This window comes from Phoxinus phoxinus, assembly GCF_949152265.1.
Source record: "Phoxinus phoxinus genome assembly, chromosome: 14".
Classification (NCBI taxonomy): domain Eukaryota; kingdom Metazoa; phylum Chordata; class Actinopteri; order Cypriniformes; family Leuciscidae; genus Phoxinus; species Phoxinus phoxinus.
Genome location: NC_136889.1, coordinates 229,249 through 249,248, shown reverse-complemented (window position 1 = coordinate 249,248; position 20,000 = coordinate 229,249). Strand labels below are relative to the sequence as shown.

The 20,000-nt window shown below is 52.6% G+C and overlaps 1 protein-coding gene across 4 annotated transcripts in view; it reads left to right on the top strand.

The window, feature by feature from the left end:
* The first annotated feature begins 221 nt into the window (after nucleotides 1-221).
* Nucleotides 222-20,000, top strand: part of klhdc3 (kelch domain containing 3) — a 58,604-nt gene continuing 38,825 nt past the window's right edge. Inside the window, exons 1-4 of one of the 4 annotated variants that reach the window (XM_079634874.1) lie at nucleotides 240-384; nucleotides 1,254-1,321; nucleotides 7,822-8,052; nucleotides 9,758-9,934. In XM_079634874.1, the coding sequence (XP_079491000.1) occupies nucleotides 7,899-8,052; nucleotides 9,758-9,934 (331 nt within the window). In that variant the 5' untranslated portion in view covers nucleotides 240-384; nucleotides 1,254-1,321; nucleotides 7,822-7,898. Of the gene's footprint in view, nucleotides 441-1,090; nucleotides 1,322-7,821; nucleotides 8,053-9,757; nucleotides 9,935-20,000 lie in introns of all 4 variants that reach the window. The other 3 variants (XM_079634872.1, XM_079634871.1, XM_079634873.1) reach the window with 3 other exon arrangements.

Genomic DNA, 20,000 nt, shown 5'->3' with positions numbered 1-20,000 from the left:
TTATTTTGATGTGTTTATAATTATTATATGTATTACAAGCTTTGGCAATATTGTATTGTGTACAGTCATGCCAATAAAGCAATTTTGAATTGAATTGAATTGAGAGTGTGTGTGTGTGTGTGTGTGTGAGAGAGAGAGAGAGAGAGAGAAAGAGAGAGAGAGAGAGAGAGTGTGTGTGAGTGAGAGAGAGAGAGAGAGAGAGAGAGAGTGTGTGTGTGTGTGAGAGAGAGAGAGAGAGAGAGAGAGAGTGTGTGTGTGTGTGTGTGTGTGTGTGAGAGAGAGAGAGAGAGAGAGAGAGAGAGAGTGTGTGTGTGTGTGTGTGTGTCGGCAGAGGGCGCCAGAGCTCGTTCATGTCATTATTTTGAACATTAGCACACACAGAAGGTAAGAGGAGAAATTCTGCTCAACAAAATCAGCTTTTATCAACACCACATTCATATGTAAATCCTTTAATCACACATATAGATATTGAACATGTTCCTCGCTGTCCATATTCCGCATATTTCCGTGTCTTCGTCTGTCGGGTTGGGCTTCTGAGGGGCTTTAGCTGGATGTAGCCCGGTTAGCCGGAGATGCTAATAATGACCCTTGATACCGCACAGATTAATTATTATCTTTCATCTGAATGTCATCTTCCGATTTTATGCCAAAATAGAAATGCGGTTTCGGCGAAAGGAATATTTAGATGAGATCGCTTGAGCTGTGTGTGTGGAGAAGTTGGCTTGACAGTGCTAATCGTGCTAGCTCTGCATTCACAGCTGATGAACTCCATGTTGAATTATTTGATCAAATTAACATCAGTTTTGCTGAGCGATGCCTCTGATGAACTCCCGGAGGAACACAGGCACGGGTGGAATGTGCTTTACTAACATTAACTCTGATGTGCCAGCAAAAATACATTTCTGTACATACACAAAATCAGACATATGATAGCCATGACTGTGATCTCGTGCACTTTAAATCTGTTGTTTTTCTGAAATGATGCTGTTTTAATCAGTCAGACCTTCAGGAAATTAAATATCATTGTTAGCCTATACACAGTAGAGTTGAATGATGATCTGTGTTTCTATTAATAATCTGTCATTTAAAGGTAAGAGGTCATCCTCTGGATGGGTGTTCTCAGAAGGGCTACAGTGTAGTGTGTGTTTGACCGTGTGTCACGTGCGGATGATGATGAGGAGGATCAAGTTCGGTTTTGTCCAGAGCGAGACGATGCTCCCCAAAGTGATGTAAATAAAGTAAATGTTCTTCAGGCTGAAGGAGCAGAGCCGGCCGGACACACGAGTCCAGTGCAGACACTGATGAAGACCACAGCACGAGGGTGAGGAAGGAGACGTGAGATCGGGCCTAAGGCACAGGACGGTGACACGATAGAGGCGAGATGGAAGAGCCGAGGAGGGAGTGTAACAGTGGCGGGCCGTGCATTTCACACTAGGCCTTCAGTGATGTCCAACCTGAATTAATAACTGTTAATAGTGTAGCAGCGCACGCACATACTCTCTATGTGAAATTCCTGTTTTTATTTTGCACCGGCAGTTATAGGGTTAATGCGGTGAGTTCGGGAAAGGCCGGGTAGAGAAACGAGCGAGTGAGTTCGGCTTAGTGTTCAGTGGTCCTTGCGTTCCGATTATAAGATCCTCCCGTGTCTTATCCTTCAATGGGTACAATAGTAGGCCTATTAATGTTTCGATCATAAATTTACAAGAAAGAATAGGAAGAAAATCTTATTCAGCACGGACAAAAACGGGGGCAAAAATGCATTATTAAAACTCTCCAAAACTACTGATTATTTTTGATACAAAATCCATCCTAATTTCTTTCCTCAAAAATTCTTCAATTACTTGGTTGTACAGGTTGTCTGTGCTTTTCAGTCCCAACAACCTTTTCTATCGCCATCGAGGCTAATGTGCTGAAAGTCCAGTCTGTCCCGTCGTATTTCTGGCATAAGTTTTAATTGGCTTTAACGCTGAGAGTGTCTGCTCGACAGAAGCAGTGGACACACAGCACAGGGACAGTCGCCGCTAAACATGACGATATGTACAGCCGACACAAGCTCTCACACAGATTTTTGAACGATATCAATGAGATCAGCGCGACTTCTGCCTTCAAAAGCCGTCCTGCTACATTGCAGTCAGTTCTGTTTTTAACGTAACGTTACCCGGGACAGATCGATAGAGGTCCGAGACTCTGCTTAAGCTGAATAAGGGATTTTTTCTGGTAGGTTAGAACCTGCTGGTGGTCGAGGAAGGAAAGAAACATTAATTTGTGGGTTGAAAAACTATTAAATCTACAGGTAACGTTCGATACTGGTGCTGCTGTACTGGTGCTGCTGTACTGGTGCTGCTGTACTGGTGACTCCTGTACTGGTGCTGCTGTACTGGTGCTGCTGTACTGGTGCTGCTGTACTGGTGCTGCTGTACTGGTGACTCCTGTACTGGTGACTCCTGTACTGGTGACTCCTGTACTGGTGACTCCTGTACTGGTGACTCCTGTACTGGTGCTGCTGTACTGGTGCTGCTGTACTGGTGCTGCTGTACTGGTGCTGCTGTACTGGTGACTCCTGTACTGGTGACTCCTGTACTGGTGACTCCTGTACTGGTGACTCCTGTACTGGTGACTCCTGTACTGGTGCTGCTGTACTGGTGCTGCTGTACTGGTGCTGCTGTACTGGTGCTGCTGTACTGGTGCTGCTGTACTGGTGCTGCTGTACTGGTGACTCCTGTACTGGTGCTGCTGTACTGGTGACTCCTGTACTGGTGCTGCTGTACTGGTGCTGCTGTACTGGTGCTGCTGTACTGGTGCTGCTGTACTGGTGCTGCTGTACTGGTGACTCCTGTACTGGTGACTCCTATACTGGTGACTCCTGTACTGGTGACTCCTGTACTGGTGCTGCTGTACTGGTGCTGCTGTACTGGTGCTGCTGTACTGGTGCTGCTGTACTGGTGCTGCTGTACTGGTGCTGCTGTACTGGTGACTCCTGTACTGGTGCTGCTGTACTGGTGCTGCTGTACTGGTGCTGCTGTACTGGTGCTGCTGTACTGGTGACTCCTGTACTGGTGCTGCTGTACTGGTGACTCCTGTACTGGTGCTGCTGTACTGGTGCTGCTGTACTGGTGACTCCTGTACTGGTGCTGCTGTACTGGTGACTCCTGTACTGGTGCTGCTGTACTGGTGACTCCTGTACTGGTGCTGCTGTACTGGTGCTGCTGTACTGGTGCTGCTGTACTGGTGACTCCTGTACTGGTGACTCCTGTACTGGTGCTGCTGTGGTCAGCTCTTCTGAAGTCCTCACACACTATAGTGTCTCTGAATGAGAGCCAGTGGGAAGAGAGAGAGAGAGAGAGAGGGAGAGAGAGGGGCCAGTGCTGGTGTGAGTCTCTGCACGGGTCGGCCAGTCCCAGGAGCCGGACCAGTGCTGGTGTGAGTCTCTGCACGGGTCGGCCAGTCCCAGGAGCCGGACCAGTGCTGGTGTTAGTCTCTGCACGGGTCGGCCAGTCTCGGGAGCCGGACCAGTGCTGGTGTGAGTCTCTGCACGGGTCGGCCAGTCCCAGGAGCCGGACCAGTGCTGGTGTGAGTCTCTGCACGGGTCGGCCAGTCCCAGGAGCCGGACCAGTGCTGGTGTGAGTCTCTGCACGGGTCAGCCAGTCCCAGGAGCCGGACCAGTGCTGGTGTGAGTCTCTGCACGGGTCGGCCAGTCCCAGGAGCCGGACCAGTGCTGGTGTGAGTCTCTGCACGGGTCAGCCAGTCCCAGGAGCCGGACCAGTGCTGGTGTGAGTCTCTGCACGGGTCAGCCAGTCCCAGGAGCCGGACCAGTGCTGGTGTGAGTCTCTGCACGGGTCGGCCAGTCCCAGGAGCCGGACCAGTGCTGGTGTGAGTCTCTGCACGGGTCAGCCAGTCCCAGGAGCCGGACCAGTGCTGGTGTGAGTCTCTGCACGGGTCAGCCAGTCCCAGGAGCCGGACCAGTGCTGGTGTGAGTCTCTGCACGGGTCAGCCAGTCCCAGGAGCCGGACCAGTGCTGGTGTGAGTCTCTGCACGGGTCAGCCAGTCCCAGGAGCCGGACCAGTGCTGGTGTGAGTCTCTGCACGGGTCGGCCAGTCCCAGGAGCCGGACCAGTGCTGGTGTGAGTCTCTGCACGGGTCAGCCAGTCCCAGGAGCCGGACCAGTGCTGGTGTGAGTCTCTGCACGGGTCGACCAGTCCCAGGAGCCGGACCAGTGCTGGTGTGAGTCTCTGCACGGGTCGGCCAGTCCCAGGAGCCGGACCAGTGCTGGTGTGAGTCTCTGCACGGGTCGGCCAGTCCCAGGAGCCGGACCAGTGCTGGTGTGAGTCTCTGCACGGGTCGGCCAGTCTCGGGAGCCGGACCAGTGCTGGTGTGAGTCTCTGCACGGGTCGGCCAGTCCCAGGAGCCGGACCAGTGCTGGTGTGAGTCTCTGCACGGGTCGGCCAGTCCCAGGAGCCGGACCAGTGCTGGTGTGAGTCTCTGCACGGGTCGGCCAGTCTCGGGAGGCGGACCAGTGCTGGTGTGAGTCTCTGCACGGGTCGGCCGGTCCCAGGAGCCGGACCAGTGCTGGTGTGAGTCTCTGCACGGGTCGGCCAGTCCCAGGAGCCGGACCAGTGCTGGTGTGAGTCTCTGCACGGGTCAGCCAGTCCCAGGAGCCGGACCAGTGCTGGTGTGAGTCTCTGCACGGGTCGGCCAGTCCCAGGAGCCGGACCAGTGCTGGTGTGAGTCTCTGCACGGGTCAGCCAGTCCCAGGAGCCGGACCAGTGCTGGTGTGAGTCTCTGCACGGGTCAGCCAGTCCCAGGAGCCGGACCAGTGCTGGTGTGAGTCTCTGCACGGGTCGGCCAGTCCCAGGAGCCGGACCAGTGCTGGTGTGAGTCTCTGCACGGGTCGGCCAGTCCTAGGAGGAGCCGGACCAGTGCTGGTGTGAGTCTCTGCACGGGTCGGCCAGTCCCAGGAGCCGGACCAGTGCTGGTGTGAGTCTCTGCACGGGTCGGCCAGTCCTAGGAGGAGCCGGACCAGTGCTGGTGTGAGTCTCTGCACGGGTCGGCCAGTCCCAGGAGCCGGACCAGTGCTGGTGTGAGTCTCTGCACGGGTCGGCCAGTCCCAGGAGCCGGACCAGTGCTGGTGTGAGTCTCTGCACGGGTCGGCCAGTCCCAGGAGCCGGACCAGTGCTGGTGTGAGTCTCTGCACGGGTCGGCCAGTCTCGGGAGGCGGACCAGTGCTGGTGTGAGTCTCTGCACGGGTCGGCCGGTCCCAGGAGCCGGACCAGTGCTGGTGTGAGTCTCTGCACGGGTCGGCCAGTCCCAGGAGCCGGACCAGTGCTGGTGTGAGTCTCTGCACGGGTCAGCCAGTCCCAGGAGCCGGACCAGTGCTGGTGTGAGTCTCTGCACGGGTCGGCCAGTCCCAGGAGCCGGACCAGTGCTGGTGTGAGTCTCTGCACGGGTCAGCCAGTCCCAGGAGCCGGACCAGTGCTGGTGTGAGTCTCTGCACGGGTCAGCCAGTCCCAGGAGCCGGACCAGTGCTGGTGTGAGTCTCTGCACGGGTCGGCCAGTCCCAGGAGCCGGACCAGTGCTGGTGTGAGTCTCTGCACGGGTCGGCCAGTCCTAGGAGGAGCCGGACCAGTGCTGGTGTGAGTCTCTGCACGGGTCGGCCAGTCCCAGGAGCCGGACCAGTGCTGGTGTGAGTCTCTGCACGGGTCGGCCAGTCCTAGGAGGAGCCGGACCAGTGCTGGTGTGAGTCTCTGCACGGGTCGGCCAGTCCCAGGAGCCGGACCAGTGCTGGTGTGAGTCTCTGCACGGGTCGGCCAGTCCCAGGAGCCGGACCAGTGCTGGTGTGAGTCTCTGCACGGGTCGGCCAGTCCCAGGAGCCGGACCAGTGCTGGTGTGAGTCTCTGCACGGGTCGGCCAGTCCCAGGAGCCGGACCAGTGCTGGTGTTAGTCTCTGCACGGGTCGGCCAGTCTCGGGAGCCGGACCAGTGCTGGTGTGAGTCTCTGCACGGGTCAGCCAGTCTCGGGAGGCGGGAGACGCTGTGCAGGGAACACTTTTAAAAGTTAATGCAAAATTTGTATAGTTATATATAGTTAATTTTAGAGTTTTATTGAAACTAATGATCTGGTAAATGTGTGGAGAAAGCTGAACAGTAACACTGAAGTACACACTTGGGCAAACAAGGGAAAGTGGAGTTTCAATGGCGAGACTGGATACGTATTATTGTTTTAAACATCAAGTACAAATTGTTAAACATGTATTAGTCCTGTGTGTGTCTGACCATCCCATGGTGACCGCAAGCGTGTTCATGAAGTGTTCATGAAGTGTTTGAAAGTAAAGAGTGCGCATTGGATTTTTAATAGTGCTTTGTTGCAAGATTTGCATTTTAAGAATTGTTTTGAGTAGTTTTGGAGGATAAAACGGCAATGTTTTCAAGTGTACAGCAGATGTTTGGGTGATGATCAAACTATGAGGAAAAATTGTGATGGTGTTATAGAGATGGCTGAAGGAAAACTTAAAACATGGAAGTGGCTATTGCCACACATGTCATATAGAAGACTAGAGGTGTCCGCAACTCTGTGGCAGTGCGTGAGCCGCGGCGGGTCTTCGGTCTGAGTCCAGGCTTTATGGTGGACTTCTGTTGGAATAAGAAGATGCACTGGGTGCCACGTGTGTGTTATTCCTAACCAGGGAAGATGCTGGGCAAGGGCTTCTGCATCTAAAGCATTTAGATTACAGTTTATTTAAAAAATGTTGTATGGTCACAGTAATGTATGGAGAGCAGGAATACAGTTTATTTTGGCAGAAGTAGGAGGCTTGCGGTTAAAGAAAAATCTGTTTTGGATTAACTGTGAAGCGGAGACATAGAAGGCCTTCCCTTATATACCGTAGTGTTCTGAGAGCAGGGTCAGTAGTAGCAACTGTAGGACTGTGCCTCATCTCTGCATCGGCTTCTTGAAGAACCTTCAGTTAAAGCTGCAAGACTGGATGTGATGGACAAACAATGCCTGGGATGATGAAACTAGAAACAGCAAAACTGATCACCTCAAGACAACTACTGTTGGAAATGATTTTAATAACGTGAATGGCACAGTGTCTGGGACTCCGGTCACACAGAGTGGTGGATCGGTTTTGGACAATGTTTAGAAAACTCTGACTGATGAAGACAAGCTTGTAATTATGGAATTTGGCAGTGGGCGATCTGTACCAGAAGTAATTGACATTTTTCCAAACATGGACATTTCACCAAAGTTTGCTGAAGAGAAACATAGAAGGTGAAATTGGTCGGGATGTAGTACAAGTTTTGTAAGAGTTCAATTAAAATTGTATAAATTTTCCCCTGGGGGTTTAATAAAGTAAATAAAATAAAATAAAAGTAAGAATTAAATTAGATTTTTTATTTTATAAAACTAGTATGAAGAATATAGAGTAATTTGAAAATGCATGGAATTATAAAGAAATGTTGTGCTTTGTTAGATACGGTGAATACACTCTTGCTAAATGTCTTGAGTAAAGTCAAGTGTATATTGTCTTTAAATTATTTAAAGGGATAGTTCACCCAAATGGAGAGATGCACTTTTATGATAAATAGATGCACTTTTATGATGGATAGATGCACTGTTATGATGAATAGATGCACTTTTATGACGGATGGATGGAAGAGCCAGGACATTTTTTAATATAGGCTAACTCTGATTGTATTGGTCTGAAAGAAGAATGTCATATACACCGAGGATGGCTTGAGGGTGATTAAATCATGGGCTAATTTTCATTTTTGGGTGAACTATCCCTTTAATAAAGTGTTATAAAATCTCTCTCTCTGTGTCCCCCCAGCTGTCCTCTGATTGGCCGCTGGTCTGACGGAGCAGTGATGCGGCTGCTGATGGTGCTGATGGAGGTCTAGGCGTGGGATGTTACGCTGGGCGGTGCACCTGGAGGGCGGCCCGCGGCGGGTCAACCACGCGGCGGTGGCGGTCGGGCACAAGGTGTACTCGTTCGGCGGGTACTGCTCGGGGGAAGACTACGACACGCTCAGGCAGATCGACGTGCACGTCTTCAACACCGGTGAGGGACAAACCTGCCAATCATATGCAAATCAGCTCAACACGATATTCAAATTCAGATGAAAGTCTCGTGTCTGAACTCATGACATTACATGCATTATATTATAGCTGAGTGTTACAACCCTGGCTCTAGGGATGCAACATAAAGGACACAAAACCTAAATCTGCTAATCAAAAGAAAGTTTATTTAATATAAAAAGCAAAACAAAACACTGCTACTGCAGCGTCTCGTGTGTGTGTGTCTGATGTGTGTGTGTGAGCGTCTCGTGTGTGTGTGTCTGCGAGCGTCTCGTGTGTGTGTGTGTCTGATGTGTGTGAGTGTCTTGTGTGTGTCAGACTCTTGCAGACTCACTCAGACTCTTGCAGACTCACTCAGATTCTTGCAGACTCACTCAGACTCACTCAGACTCACTCAGACTCTTGCAGACTCACTCAGACTCTTGCAGACTCACTCAGACTCTTGCAGACTCACTCAGACTCTTGCAGACTCACTCAGACTCTTGCAGACTCACTCAGACTCTTGCAGACTCTTGCAGACTCACTCAGACTCTTGCAGACTCTTGCAGACTCACTCAGACTCTTGTAGACTCACTCAGACTCTTGCAGACTCACTCAGACTCTTGCAGACTCACTCAGACTCACGCAGACTTACTCTGACTCTTGCAGACTCACTCAGACTCACTCAGACTCACGCAGACTTACTCTGACTCTTGCAGACTCACTCAGACTCACTCTGACTCACTCTGACTCACGCAGACTTACTCTGACTCTTGCAGACTCACTCAGACTCACTCTGACTCACTCAAACTCTTGCAAACTCTAGGGATGCAACATAAAGGACACAAAACCTAAATCTGCTAATCAAAAGAAAGTTTATTTAATATAAAAAGCAAAACAAAACATTGCTACTGCAGCGTCTCGTGTGTGTGTGTCTGCGAGCGTCTCGTGTCTGTGTGTGTGTCTGATGTGTGTGAGTGTCTCGTGTGTGTGTGTCTGATGTGTGTGTGTGAGCGTCTCGTGTGTGTCTGTGTCTACGAGCGTCTCGTGTCTGTGTGTGTGTCTGATGTGTGTGAGTGTCTCGTGTGTGTGTGTCTGATGTGTGTGTGTGAGCGTCTCGTGTGTGTCTGTGTCTACGAGCGTCTCGTCTGTGTGTGTGTCTGATGTGTGTGTGTGAGCGTCTCGTGTGTGTGTGTCTGATGTGTGTGTGTGAGCGTCTCGTGTGTGTGTGTGTGTGTGTGTGTGTGTCTGCGAGCGTCTCGTGTGTGTCCGTGTCTACGAGCGTCTCGTGTGTGTGTGTGTCTGATGTGTGTGTGTGTGTGTGAGTGTCTCCTGTGTGTGTGTCTGATGTGGGTGTGTGTGAGCGTCTCGTGTGTGTGTGTGTGTGTGTCTGCGAGCGTCTCGTGTGTGTGTATGTCTGTGTCTGCGAGCGTCTCGTGTATTTGTGTGTGTTTGATGTGTGTGAGTGTCTCGTGTGTGTGTGTCTGCGAGCGTCTCGTGTGTGTGTGTGTGTGTGTGTGTGTGTGTGTGTGTGTGTCTGTGTCTACGAGCGTCTCGTGTGTGTGTATGCGAGCGTCTCGTGTGTGTGTGTGTCTGCGAGCGTCTCGTGTGTGTGTGTGTGTGTGTGTGTGTGTCTTTGAGCGTCTCGTGTGTGTGTGTGTCTGATGTGTGTCTGCAAGCGTCTCATGTGTGTGTGTGTGTGTCGGCAGTGTCTCTGCGCTGGACGAAGCTGCCACCGGTGCGCACCGGAGGACGAGAACACACTCGGGAGGTTCCCTATATGCGCTACGGACACACCGCTGTCCTGCTGGACGAGACCATCTTCATCTGGGGTGGCAGGAACGACACAGAGGGCGCGTGTAACGTGCTGTACGCCTTCGACGTCAGTAGGTGGCGCTCACACAAGCACTCAGACTCTTGCAGACTCACTCAGACTCTTGCAGACTCACTCAGACTCTTGCAGACTCACTCAGACTCTTGCAGACTCACTCAGACTCTTGCAGACTCACTCTGACTCTTGCAGACTCACTCAGACTCTTGCAGACTCACTCAGACTTGCACACTCACTCTGACTCTTGCAGACTCACGCAGACTCTTGCAGACTCACTCAGACTTGCACACTCATACTCTTGCAGACTCACGCAGACTCTTGCAGACTCACTCAGACTCTTGCAGACTCACTCAGACTCTTGCAGACTCACTCAGACTCTTGCAGACTCACTCAGACTCTTGCAGACTCACTCAGACTCACTCAGACTCTTGCAGACTCACTCTGACTCACGCAGACTTACTCTGACTCTTGCAGACTCACTCAGACTCACTCTGACTCACGCAGACTTACTCTGACTCTTGCAGACTCACTCAGACTCACTCTGACTCACGCAGACTTACTCTGACTCTTGCAGACTCACTCTGACTCACGCAGACTCACTCAAACTCTTGCAAACTCCCTCAGACTCACTCTGACTCACACAGACTTACTCTGACTCTTGCAGACTCACTCAGAGTCACTCTGACTCACGCAGACTTACTCTGACTCTTGCAGACTCACTCAGACTCTTGCAGACTCACTCAAACTCTTGCAGACTCACTCAGACTCACTCTGACTCACACAGACTTACTCTGACTCTTGCAGACTCACTCAGAGTCACTCTGACTCACGCAGACTTACTCTGACTCTTGCAGACTCACTCTGACTCTTGCAGACTCACTCTGACTCACGCAGACTCACTCAAACTCTTGCAAACTCACTCAGACTCACTCTGACTCACACAGACTTACTCTGACTCTTGCAGACTCACTCAGACTCACTCTGACTCACTCAGACTCACTCTGACTCACGCAGACTCACCCCCTCATCCTCCTCGAGTGACACACATAATACACGCAGAAGAACCCAGTGGAGCGTGACTGGAGTCTGATGGTGTGTGTGTTATTATCTCTGGTTGTGTGTTTCTCCTGATAACGGTTGTTCTGTTCTCAGATCAGCACTGATGGTGTGTGTGTGTTATTTTTTTTTTTTTTGATCAGGGACAATGCACAAAAACCATTAATCTAAGAAAGAAGGGATGACATGTGCCAGGTTTTAGCAAAAAATGCTAATTTCCGCCTGCAGTCCCTGGACCGGTCGATGATATACTTACAAAGATTAAAAAATATGTTCAGAATCATAATACACAGAAGCATCCCTTCACTCACATCATATAAACACTCTCTACTACAGGAATCTATAACTCATTCATTCACAGTCATTCAGTGCGTACAGGTTTGCTTTGTTAATAACCACTGTCTGGTCAGGCGTGTGAATATGCTGTAGTTGGTGCGTGTGGAAGAGTGTCCCACAGGCGCACTGCTTTATAAGAGGACGGTTGTTGACCATATGTGGCTCTGCATCCTGGACCGCTGCACTCCTCTGACTGGCGACCGTGTGCTTCTAGACTTTCTCTCCGAATTTAGTGTCACAAATTTTCTTAAAGGAGGAGCAGCGATGTTATTAATCATTTTAAATAGAGAAGAAATTTGATTATATTTAATAAGGTTTTCAAAACTCAAAATGTTATATTTACTCAGTACTTTACGATGATGGTAGTAGCGAGACTTTTTATCGTGAACTTTTATAGCCCTTTTGTATAATGATTCAAGAAACGTTAGCGATGTTTTACACGCCTGAGACCAACTAGACATGCAATACTAAAGATGTGACACAATCATAGTATTAAGGAATGTGTTTGAGGCTTCCGTAGTTATTTCAGAATTTCTTATGTTTATAGTTCATCAAATTACATTTTAATTTATTACTGAGTTTTTTTATGTGACTTTTAAAACCAAGGTTTGAGTCAAGTACTAAACCTAAATATTTTGTTTCATTTACATTTTTAATTTTTTGTCCATTTACTTGAATTTCTTGAGTTTGTTGTATTTTACGTTTATTTGAAAAAAACATTGAGACTGTTTTATCAACGTTTAAGGTCGGGCAGGACGTCTGCAACTTTCTGCATCTCTTTTGATAATTTGTCAGCAACCTCCAGCTCGTTTTCCCCAAAGTGAAGATCACCGTATCATCAGCGTACATGATTACACCAGCGCCAGAACACACTCTGGGTAGGTCATTCATATAGATGCTAAGAAGCAAGGGTCCCAAAATAGACCCTTGAGGCACTCCCATCGAAGTAGCTCTAAACGCAGATTGGATATTATTCACTCGTACACACTGATGAAGACTGCTCCCACCACTCCTGATCCACACGTGCCCTGATCCACACATTATTATTATTATTATTATTATTATTATTATTCATTACATTTATATAGCGCTTTTCTGGACACTCAAAGCGCTTTACATAGAAGGGGGGAATCTCCTCAACCACCACCAATGTGCAGCATCCACCTGGATGATGCGACGGCAGCCATATTGCGCCAGAACGCCCACCACACACCAGCTTACTGGTGGAGAGGAGACAGTGATGAAGCCAATTAGTATATATAGGAGGATGATTAGGAGGCCATGATGGACAGAGGCCACTGGGCAAATTTGGCCAGGATGCCGGGGTTACACCCCTACTCTTTCGATAGACATCCTGGGATTTTTAATGACCACAGAGAGGCAGGACCTCGGTTTAACGTCACATCCGAAGGACGGCGCTCTTTGTCAGTATAGTGTCCCCGTCACTACACTGGGGCGTTAGGACCCACACAGACCACAGGGTGAGCGCCCCCTGCTGGCCACACTAACACCTCTTCCAGCAGCAACCTGGTTTTCTCAGGAGGTCTCCCATCCAAGTACTAACCAGGCTCAGCCCCGCTTAGCTTCAGTGGGAAACCAGTCTTGGGCTACAGGGTGATATGGCTGCTAATCCACACGTGCCCTGATCCACACGTGCCCTGATCCACACATGCCCTGATCCACACACGTGCCCTGATCCACTCATGCCCTGATCCACACATGCCCTGATCCACACATGCCCTGATCCACACGTGCCCTGATCCACACATGCCCTGATCCACTCATGCCCTGATCCACACATGCCCTGATCCACTCATGCCCTGATCCACACGTGCCCTGATCCACACATGCCCTGATCCACTCATGCCCTGATCCACACATGCCCTGATCCACACATGCCCTGATCCACACGTGCCCTGATCCACACATGCCCTGATCCACACATGCCCTGATCCACACATGCCCTGATCCACACGTGCCCTGATCCACACATGCCCTGATCCACACACGTGCCCTGATCCACACATGCCCTGATCCACACGTGCCCTGATCCACACACGTGCCCTGATCCACACGTGCCCTGATCCACACGTGCCCTGATCCACACATGCCCTGATCCACACATGCCCTGATCCACACGTGCCCTGATCCACACGTGCCCTGATCCACTCATGCCCTGATCCACACGTGCCCTGATCCACACATGCCCTGATCCACACGTGCCCTGATCCACACATGCCCTGATCCACACATGCCCTGATCCACACATGCCCTGATCCACACATGCCCTGATCCACACGTGCCCTGATCCACACATGCCCTGATCCACACGTGCCCTGATCCACACATGCCCTGATCCACACATGCCCTGATCCACTCATGCCCTGATCCACACGTGCCCTGATCCACACGTGCCCTGATCCACTCCTGCCCTGATCCACACATGCCCTGATCCACACATGACCTGATCCACACATGCCCTGATCCACACATGCCCTGATCCACACATGCCCTGATCCACACGTGCCCTGATCCACACATGCCCTGATCCACACATGCCCTGATCCACACATGACCTGATCCACACATGCCCTGATCCACACATGACCTGATCCACACATGCCCTGATCCACACATGACCTGATCCACACATGACCTGATCCACACATGACCTGATCCACACATGCCCTGATCCACACATGCCCTGATCCACACATGCCCTGATCCACACATGACCTGATCCACACATGCCCTGATCCACACATGACCTGATCCACACATGCCCTGATCCACACATGACCTGATCCACACATGCCCTGATCCACACATGCCCTGATCCACACATGCCCTGATCCACACACGTGCCCTGATCCACACATGCCCTGATCCACACATGCCCTGATCCACACGTGCCCTGATCCACACGTGCCCTGATCCACACGTGCCCTGATCCACACATGCCCTGATCCACTCATGCCCTGATCCACACATGCCCTGATCCACACATGCCCTGATCCACACATGCCCTGATCCACACGTGCCCTGATCCACACGTGCCCTGATCCACACATGCCCTGATCCACACGTGCCCTGATCCACACATGCCCTGATCCACTCATGCCCTGATCCACACGTGCCCTGATCCACACATGCCCTGATCCACTCATGCCCTGATCCACACATGCCCTGATCCACACATGCCCTGATCCACACGTGCCCTGATCCACACGTGCCCTGATCCACACATGCCCTGATCCACTCATGCCCTGATCCACACGTGCCCTGATCCACACGTGCCCTGATCCACACGTGCCCTGATCCACACATGCCCTGATCCACTCATGCCCTGATCCACACGTGCCCTGATCCACACATGCCCTGATCCACTCATGCCCTGATCCACTCATGCCCTGATCCACTCATGCCCTGATCCACACATGCCCTGATCCACACATGCCCTGATCCACACGTGCCCTGATCCACACATGCCCTGATCCACACGTGCCCTGATCCACACATGCCCTGATCCACACGTGCCCTGATCCACACGTTCCCTGATCCACACGTGCCCTGATCCACACGTGCCCTGATCCACACGTGCCCTGATCCACACGTGCCCTGATCCACACATGCCCTGATCCACACATGCCCTGATCCACACATGCCCTGATCCACACGTGCCCTGATCCACACATGCCCTGATCCACACATGCCCTGATCCACACGTGCCCTGATCCACACGTGCCCTGATCCACACATGCCCTGATCCACTCATGCCCTGATCCACACGTGCCCTGATCCACACGTGCCCTGATCCACACGTGCCCTGATCCACACATGCCCTGATCCACTCATGCCCTGATCCACACGTGCCCTGATCCACACATGCCCTGATCCACTCATGCCCTGATCCACACGTGCCCTGATCCACACGTGCCCTGATCCACACATGCCCTGATCCACACATGCCCTGATCCACACGTGCCCTGATCCACACATGCCCTGATCCACACGTGCCCTGATCCACACATGCCCTGATCCACACGTGCCCTGATCCACACGTTCCCTGATCCACACGTGCCCTGATCCACACGTGCCCTGATCCACACGTGCCCTGATCCACACGTGCCCTGATCCACACATGCCCTGATCCACACGTTCCCTGATCCACACGTGCCCTGATCCACACGTGCCCTGATCCACACGTGCCCTGATCCACACATGCCCTGATCCACACATGCCCTGATCCACACGTGCCCTGATCCACACGTGCCCTGATCCACACATGCCCTGATCCACACGTTCCCTGATCCACACGTGCCCTGATCCACACGTGCCCTGATCCACACATGCCCTGATCCACACATGCCCTGATCCACACATGCCCTGATCCACTCATGCCCTGATCCACACGTGCCCTGATCCACACGTGCCCTGATCCACACGTTCCCTGATCCACACATGCCCTGATCCACACATGCCCTGATCCACACATGCCCTGATCCACACATGCCCTGATCCACACGTGCCCTGATCCACACGTGCCCTGATCCACACGTGCCCTGATCCACACATGCCCTGATCCACACACGTGCCCTGATCCACACGTGCCCTGATCCACACGTGCCCTGATCCACTCATGCCCTGATCCACACATGCCCTGATCCACACGTGCCCTGATCCACACGTGCCCTGATCCACACATGCCCTGATCCACACATGCCCTGATCCACACGTGCCCTGATCCACACGTGCCCTGATCCACACATGCCCTGATCCACACATGCCCTGATCCACACGTGCCCTGATCCACACATGCCCTGATCCACACGTGCCCTGATCCACACGTGCCCTGATCCACACGTGCCCTGATCCACACGTGCCCTGATCCACACATGCCCTGATCCACACGTGCCCTGATCCACACGTGCCCTGATCCACTCATGCCCTGATCCACACGTGCCCTGATCCACACGTGCCCTGATCCACACGTGCCCTGATCCACACGTGCCCTGATCCACACGTGCCCTGATCCACACGTGCCCTGATCCACTCGTGCCCTGATCCACACGTGCCCTGATCCACACGTGCCCTGATCCACACGTGCCCTGATCCACACATGCCCTGATCCACACGTGCCCTGATCCACACGTGCCCTGATCCACACACGTGCCCTGATCCACACATGCCCTGATCCACACGTGCCCTGATCCACACATGCCCTGATCCACACGTGCCCTGATCCACACGTGCCCTGATCCACACACGTGCCCTGATCCACACATGCCCTGATCCACACATGCCCTGATCCACACATGCCCTGATCCACACGTGCCCTGATCCACACGTGCCCTGATCCACTCATGCCCTGATCCACACGTGCCCTGATCCACACGTGCCCTGATCCACACGTGCCCTGATCCACACGTGCCCTGATCCACACGTGCCCTGATCCACACATGCCCTGATCCACACATGCCCTTATCCACACGTGCCCTGATCCACACATGCCCTGATCCACACGTGCCCTGATCCACACATGCCCTGATCCACACGTGCCCTGATCCACACGTGCCCTGATCCACACATGCCCTGATCCACACATGCCCTGATCCACACGTGCCCTGATCCACACGTGCCCTGATCCACACATGCCCTGATCCACACATGCCCTGATCCACACATGCCCTGATCCACACATGCCCTGATCCACACACGTGCCCTGATCCACACATGCCCTGATCCACACATGCCCTGATCCACACGTGCCCTGATCCACACGTGCCCTGATCCACTCATGCCCTGATCCACACGTGCCCTGATCCACACATGCCCTGATCCACACGTGCCCTGATCCACACACATGCCCTGATCCACACGTTCCCTGATCCACACACATGCCCTGATCCACACGTGCCCTGATCCACACACATGCCCTGATCCACACATGCCCTGATCCACACGTGCCCTGATCCACACGTGCCCTGATCCACTCATGCCCTGATCCACACGTGCCCTGATCCACACATGCCCTGATCCACACGTGCCCTGATCCACACATGCCCTGATCCACTCATGCCCTGATCCACACATGCCCTGATCCACACGTGCCCTGATCCACACGTGCCCTGATCCACACATGCCCTGATCCACACACATGCCCTGATCCACACGTGCCCTGATCCACACACATGCCCTGATCCACACGTGCCCTGATCCACACACATGCCCTGATCCACACGTGCCCTGATCCACACACGTGCCCTGATCCACACGTGCCCTGATCCACTCATGCCCTGATCCACACATGCCCTGATCCACACATGCCCTGATCCACACGTGCCCTGATCCACACGTGCCCTGATCCACACATGCCCTGATCCACACATGCCCTGATCCACACATGCCCTGATCCACACGTGCCCTGATCCACACATGCCCTGATCCACACATGCCCTGATCCACACGTGCCCTGATCCACACGTGCCCTGATCCACACGTGCCCTGATCCACTCATGCCCTGATCCACACGTGCCCTGATCCACACATGCCCTGATCCACACGTGCCCTGATCCACACATGCCCTGATCCACTCATGCCCTGATCCACACATGCCCTGATCCACACGTGCCCTGATCCACACGTGCCCTGATCCACACATGCCCTGATCCACACATGCCCTGATCCACACGTGCCCTGATCCACACATGCCCTGATCCACACATGCCCTGATCCACACATGCCCTGATCCACACATGCCCTGATCCACACACGTGCCCTGATCCACACGTGCCCTGATCCACTCATGCCCTGATCCACACATGCCCTGATCCACACATGCCCTGATCCACACGTGCCCTGATCCACACGTGCCCTGATCCACACATGCCCTGATCCACACACATGCCCTGATCCACACATGCCCTGATCCACACGTGCCCTGATCCACACATGCCCTGATCCACACATGCCCTGATCCACACATGCCCTGATCCACACGTGCCCTGATCCACACGTGCCCTGATCCACACATGCCCTGATCCACACATGCCCTGATCCACACGTGCCCTGATCCACACATGCCCTGATCCACACATGCCCTGATCCACACACGTGCCCTGATCCACACGTGCCCTGATCCACTCATGCCCTGATCCACACATGCCCTGATCCACACGTGCCCTGATCCACACATGCCCTGATCCACACATGCCCTGATCCACACACGTGCCCTGATCCACACGTGCCCTGATCCACTCATGCCCTGATCCACACGTGCCCTGATCCACACATGCCCTGATCCACACGTGCCCTGATCCACACATGCCCTGATCCACACATGCCCTGATCCACACATGCCCTGATCCACACATGCCCTGATCCACACGTGCCCTGATCCACACGTGCCCTGATCCACACATGCCCTGATCCACACGTGCCCTGATCCACACGTGCCCTGATCCACACGTGCCCTGATCCACACATGCCCTGATCCACACATGCCCTGATCCACACACGTGCCCTGATCCACACATGCCCTGATCCACACGTGCCCTGATCCACACGTGCCCTGATCCACACTTGCCCTGATCCACACATGCCCTGATCCACACGTGCCCTGATCCACACGTGCCCTGATCCACACATGCCCTGATCCACACATGCCCTGATCCACACACGTGCCCTGATCCACACATGCCCTGATCCACACGTGCCCTGATCCACACGTGCCCTGATCCACACTTGCCCTGATCCACACATGCCCTGATCCACACGTGCCCTGATCCACACGTGCCCTGATCCACACGTGCCCTGATCCACACATGCCCTGATCCACACATGCCCTGATCCACACGTGCCCTGATCCACACGTGCCCTGATCCACACATGCCCTGATCCACACATGCCCTGATCCACACATGCCCTGATCCACACGTGCCCTGATCCACACGTGCCCTGATCCACACATGCCCTGATCCACACATGCCCTGATCCACACATGCCCTGATCCACACATGCCCTGATCCACACATGCCCTGATCCACACGTGCCCTGATCCACACGTGCCCAACTGCATTGGGTTTAAGAGAGCTCGTGAGTCACAGTGGTAGTAAGTTGCTCCGCCACAGTTTCTCGATCACTTTTGACGCAGCTGGAAGGATGCTTATTGGACGATAATTGTTCATTTTATCTCTGGTTGTGTGTGTGTGTGTGTGAGAGTGTGTATGTGTTTCTCCTGCTAACGGCTGTTCTGTTCTCAGATCAGCACCGATGGTGTGTGTGTGTGTTATTATCTCTGGTTGTGTGTGTGTGTGTGTGTTTCTCCTGCTGATTGATTGATTGATTTTATTTGACCCTTTTTGTTTAAAATACGATACATCTTTGCACCATTCAATTCAATTCAAGTTTATTTGTATAGCGCTCAAAGCAGCTTTACAGAAAATGCATTTCAAAAATATACATACAAAAATACAGTTAGTTAATCATAAAATTTAGGGCATAACATATCGCCGGCATTGGCGATATGTTATGCCCTAACGGCTTTTTAATGTATCACCATACATTAAAAAGAAACAAAACAAAGTCAGGATAACACAATAAAGCCCTAGGGCTTATTTCCATTGTGGTCCCGGGACTCAGATCAGCACCGATGGTGTGTGTGTGTGTGTTATTATCTCTGGTTGTGTGTGTGTGTTATTATCTCTGGTTGTGTGTGTGTGTGTGTGTGT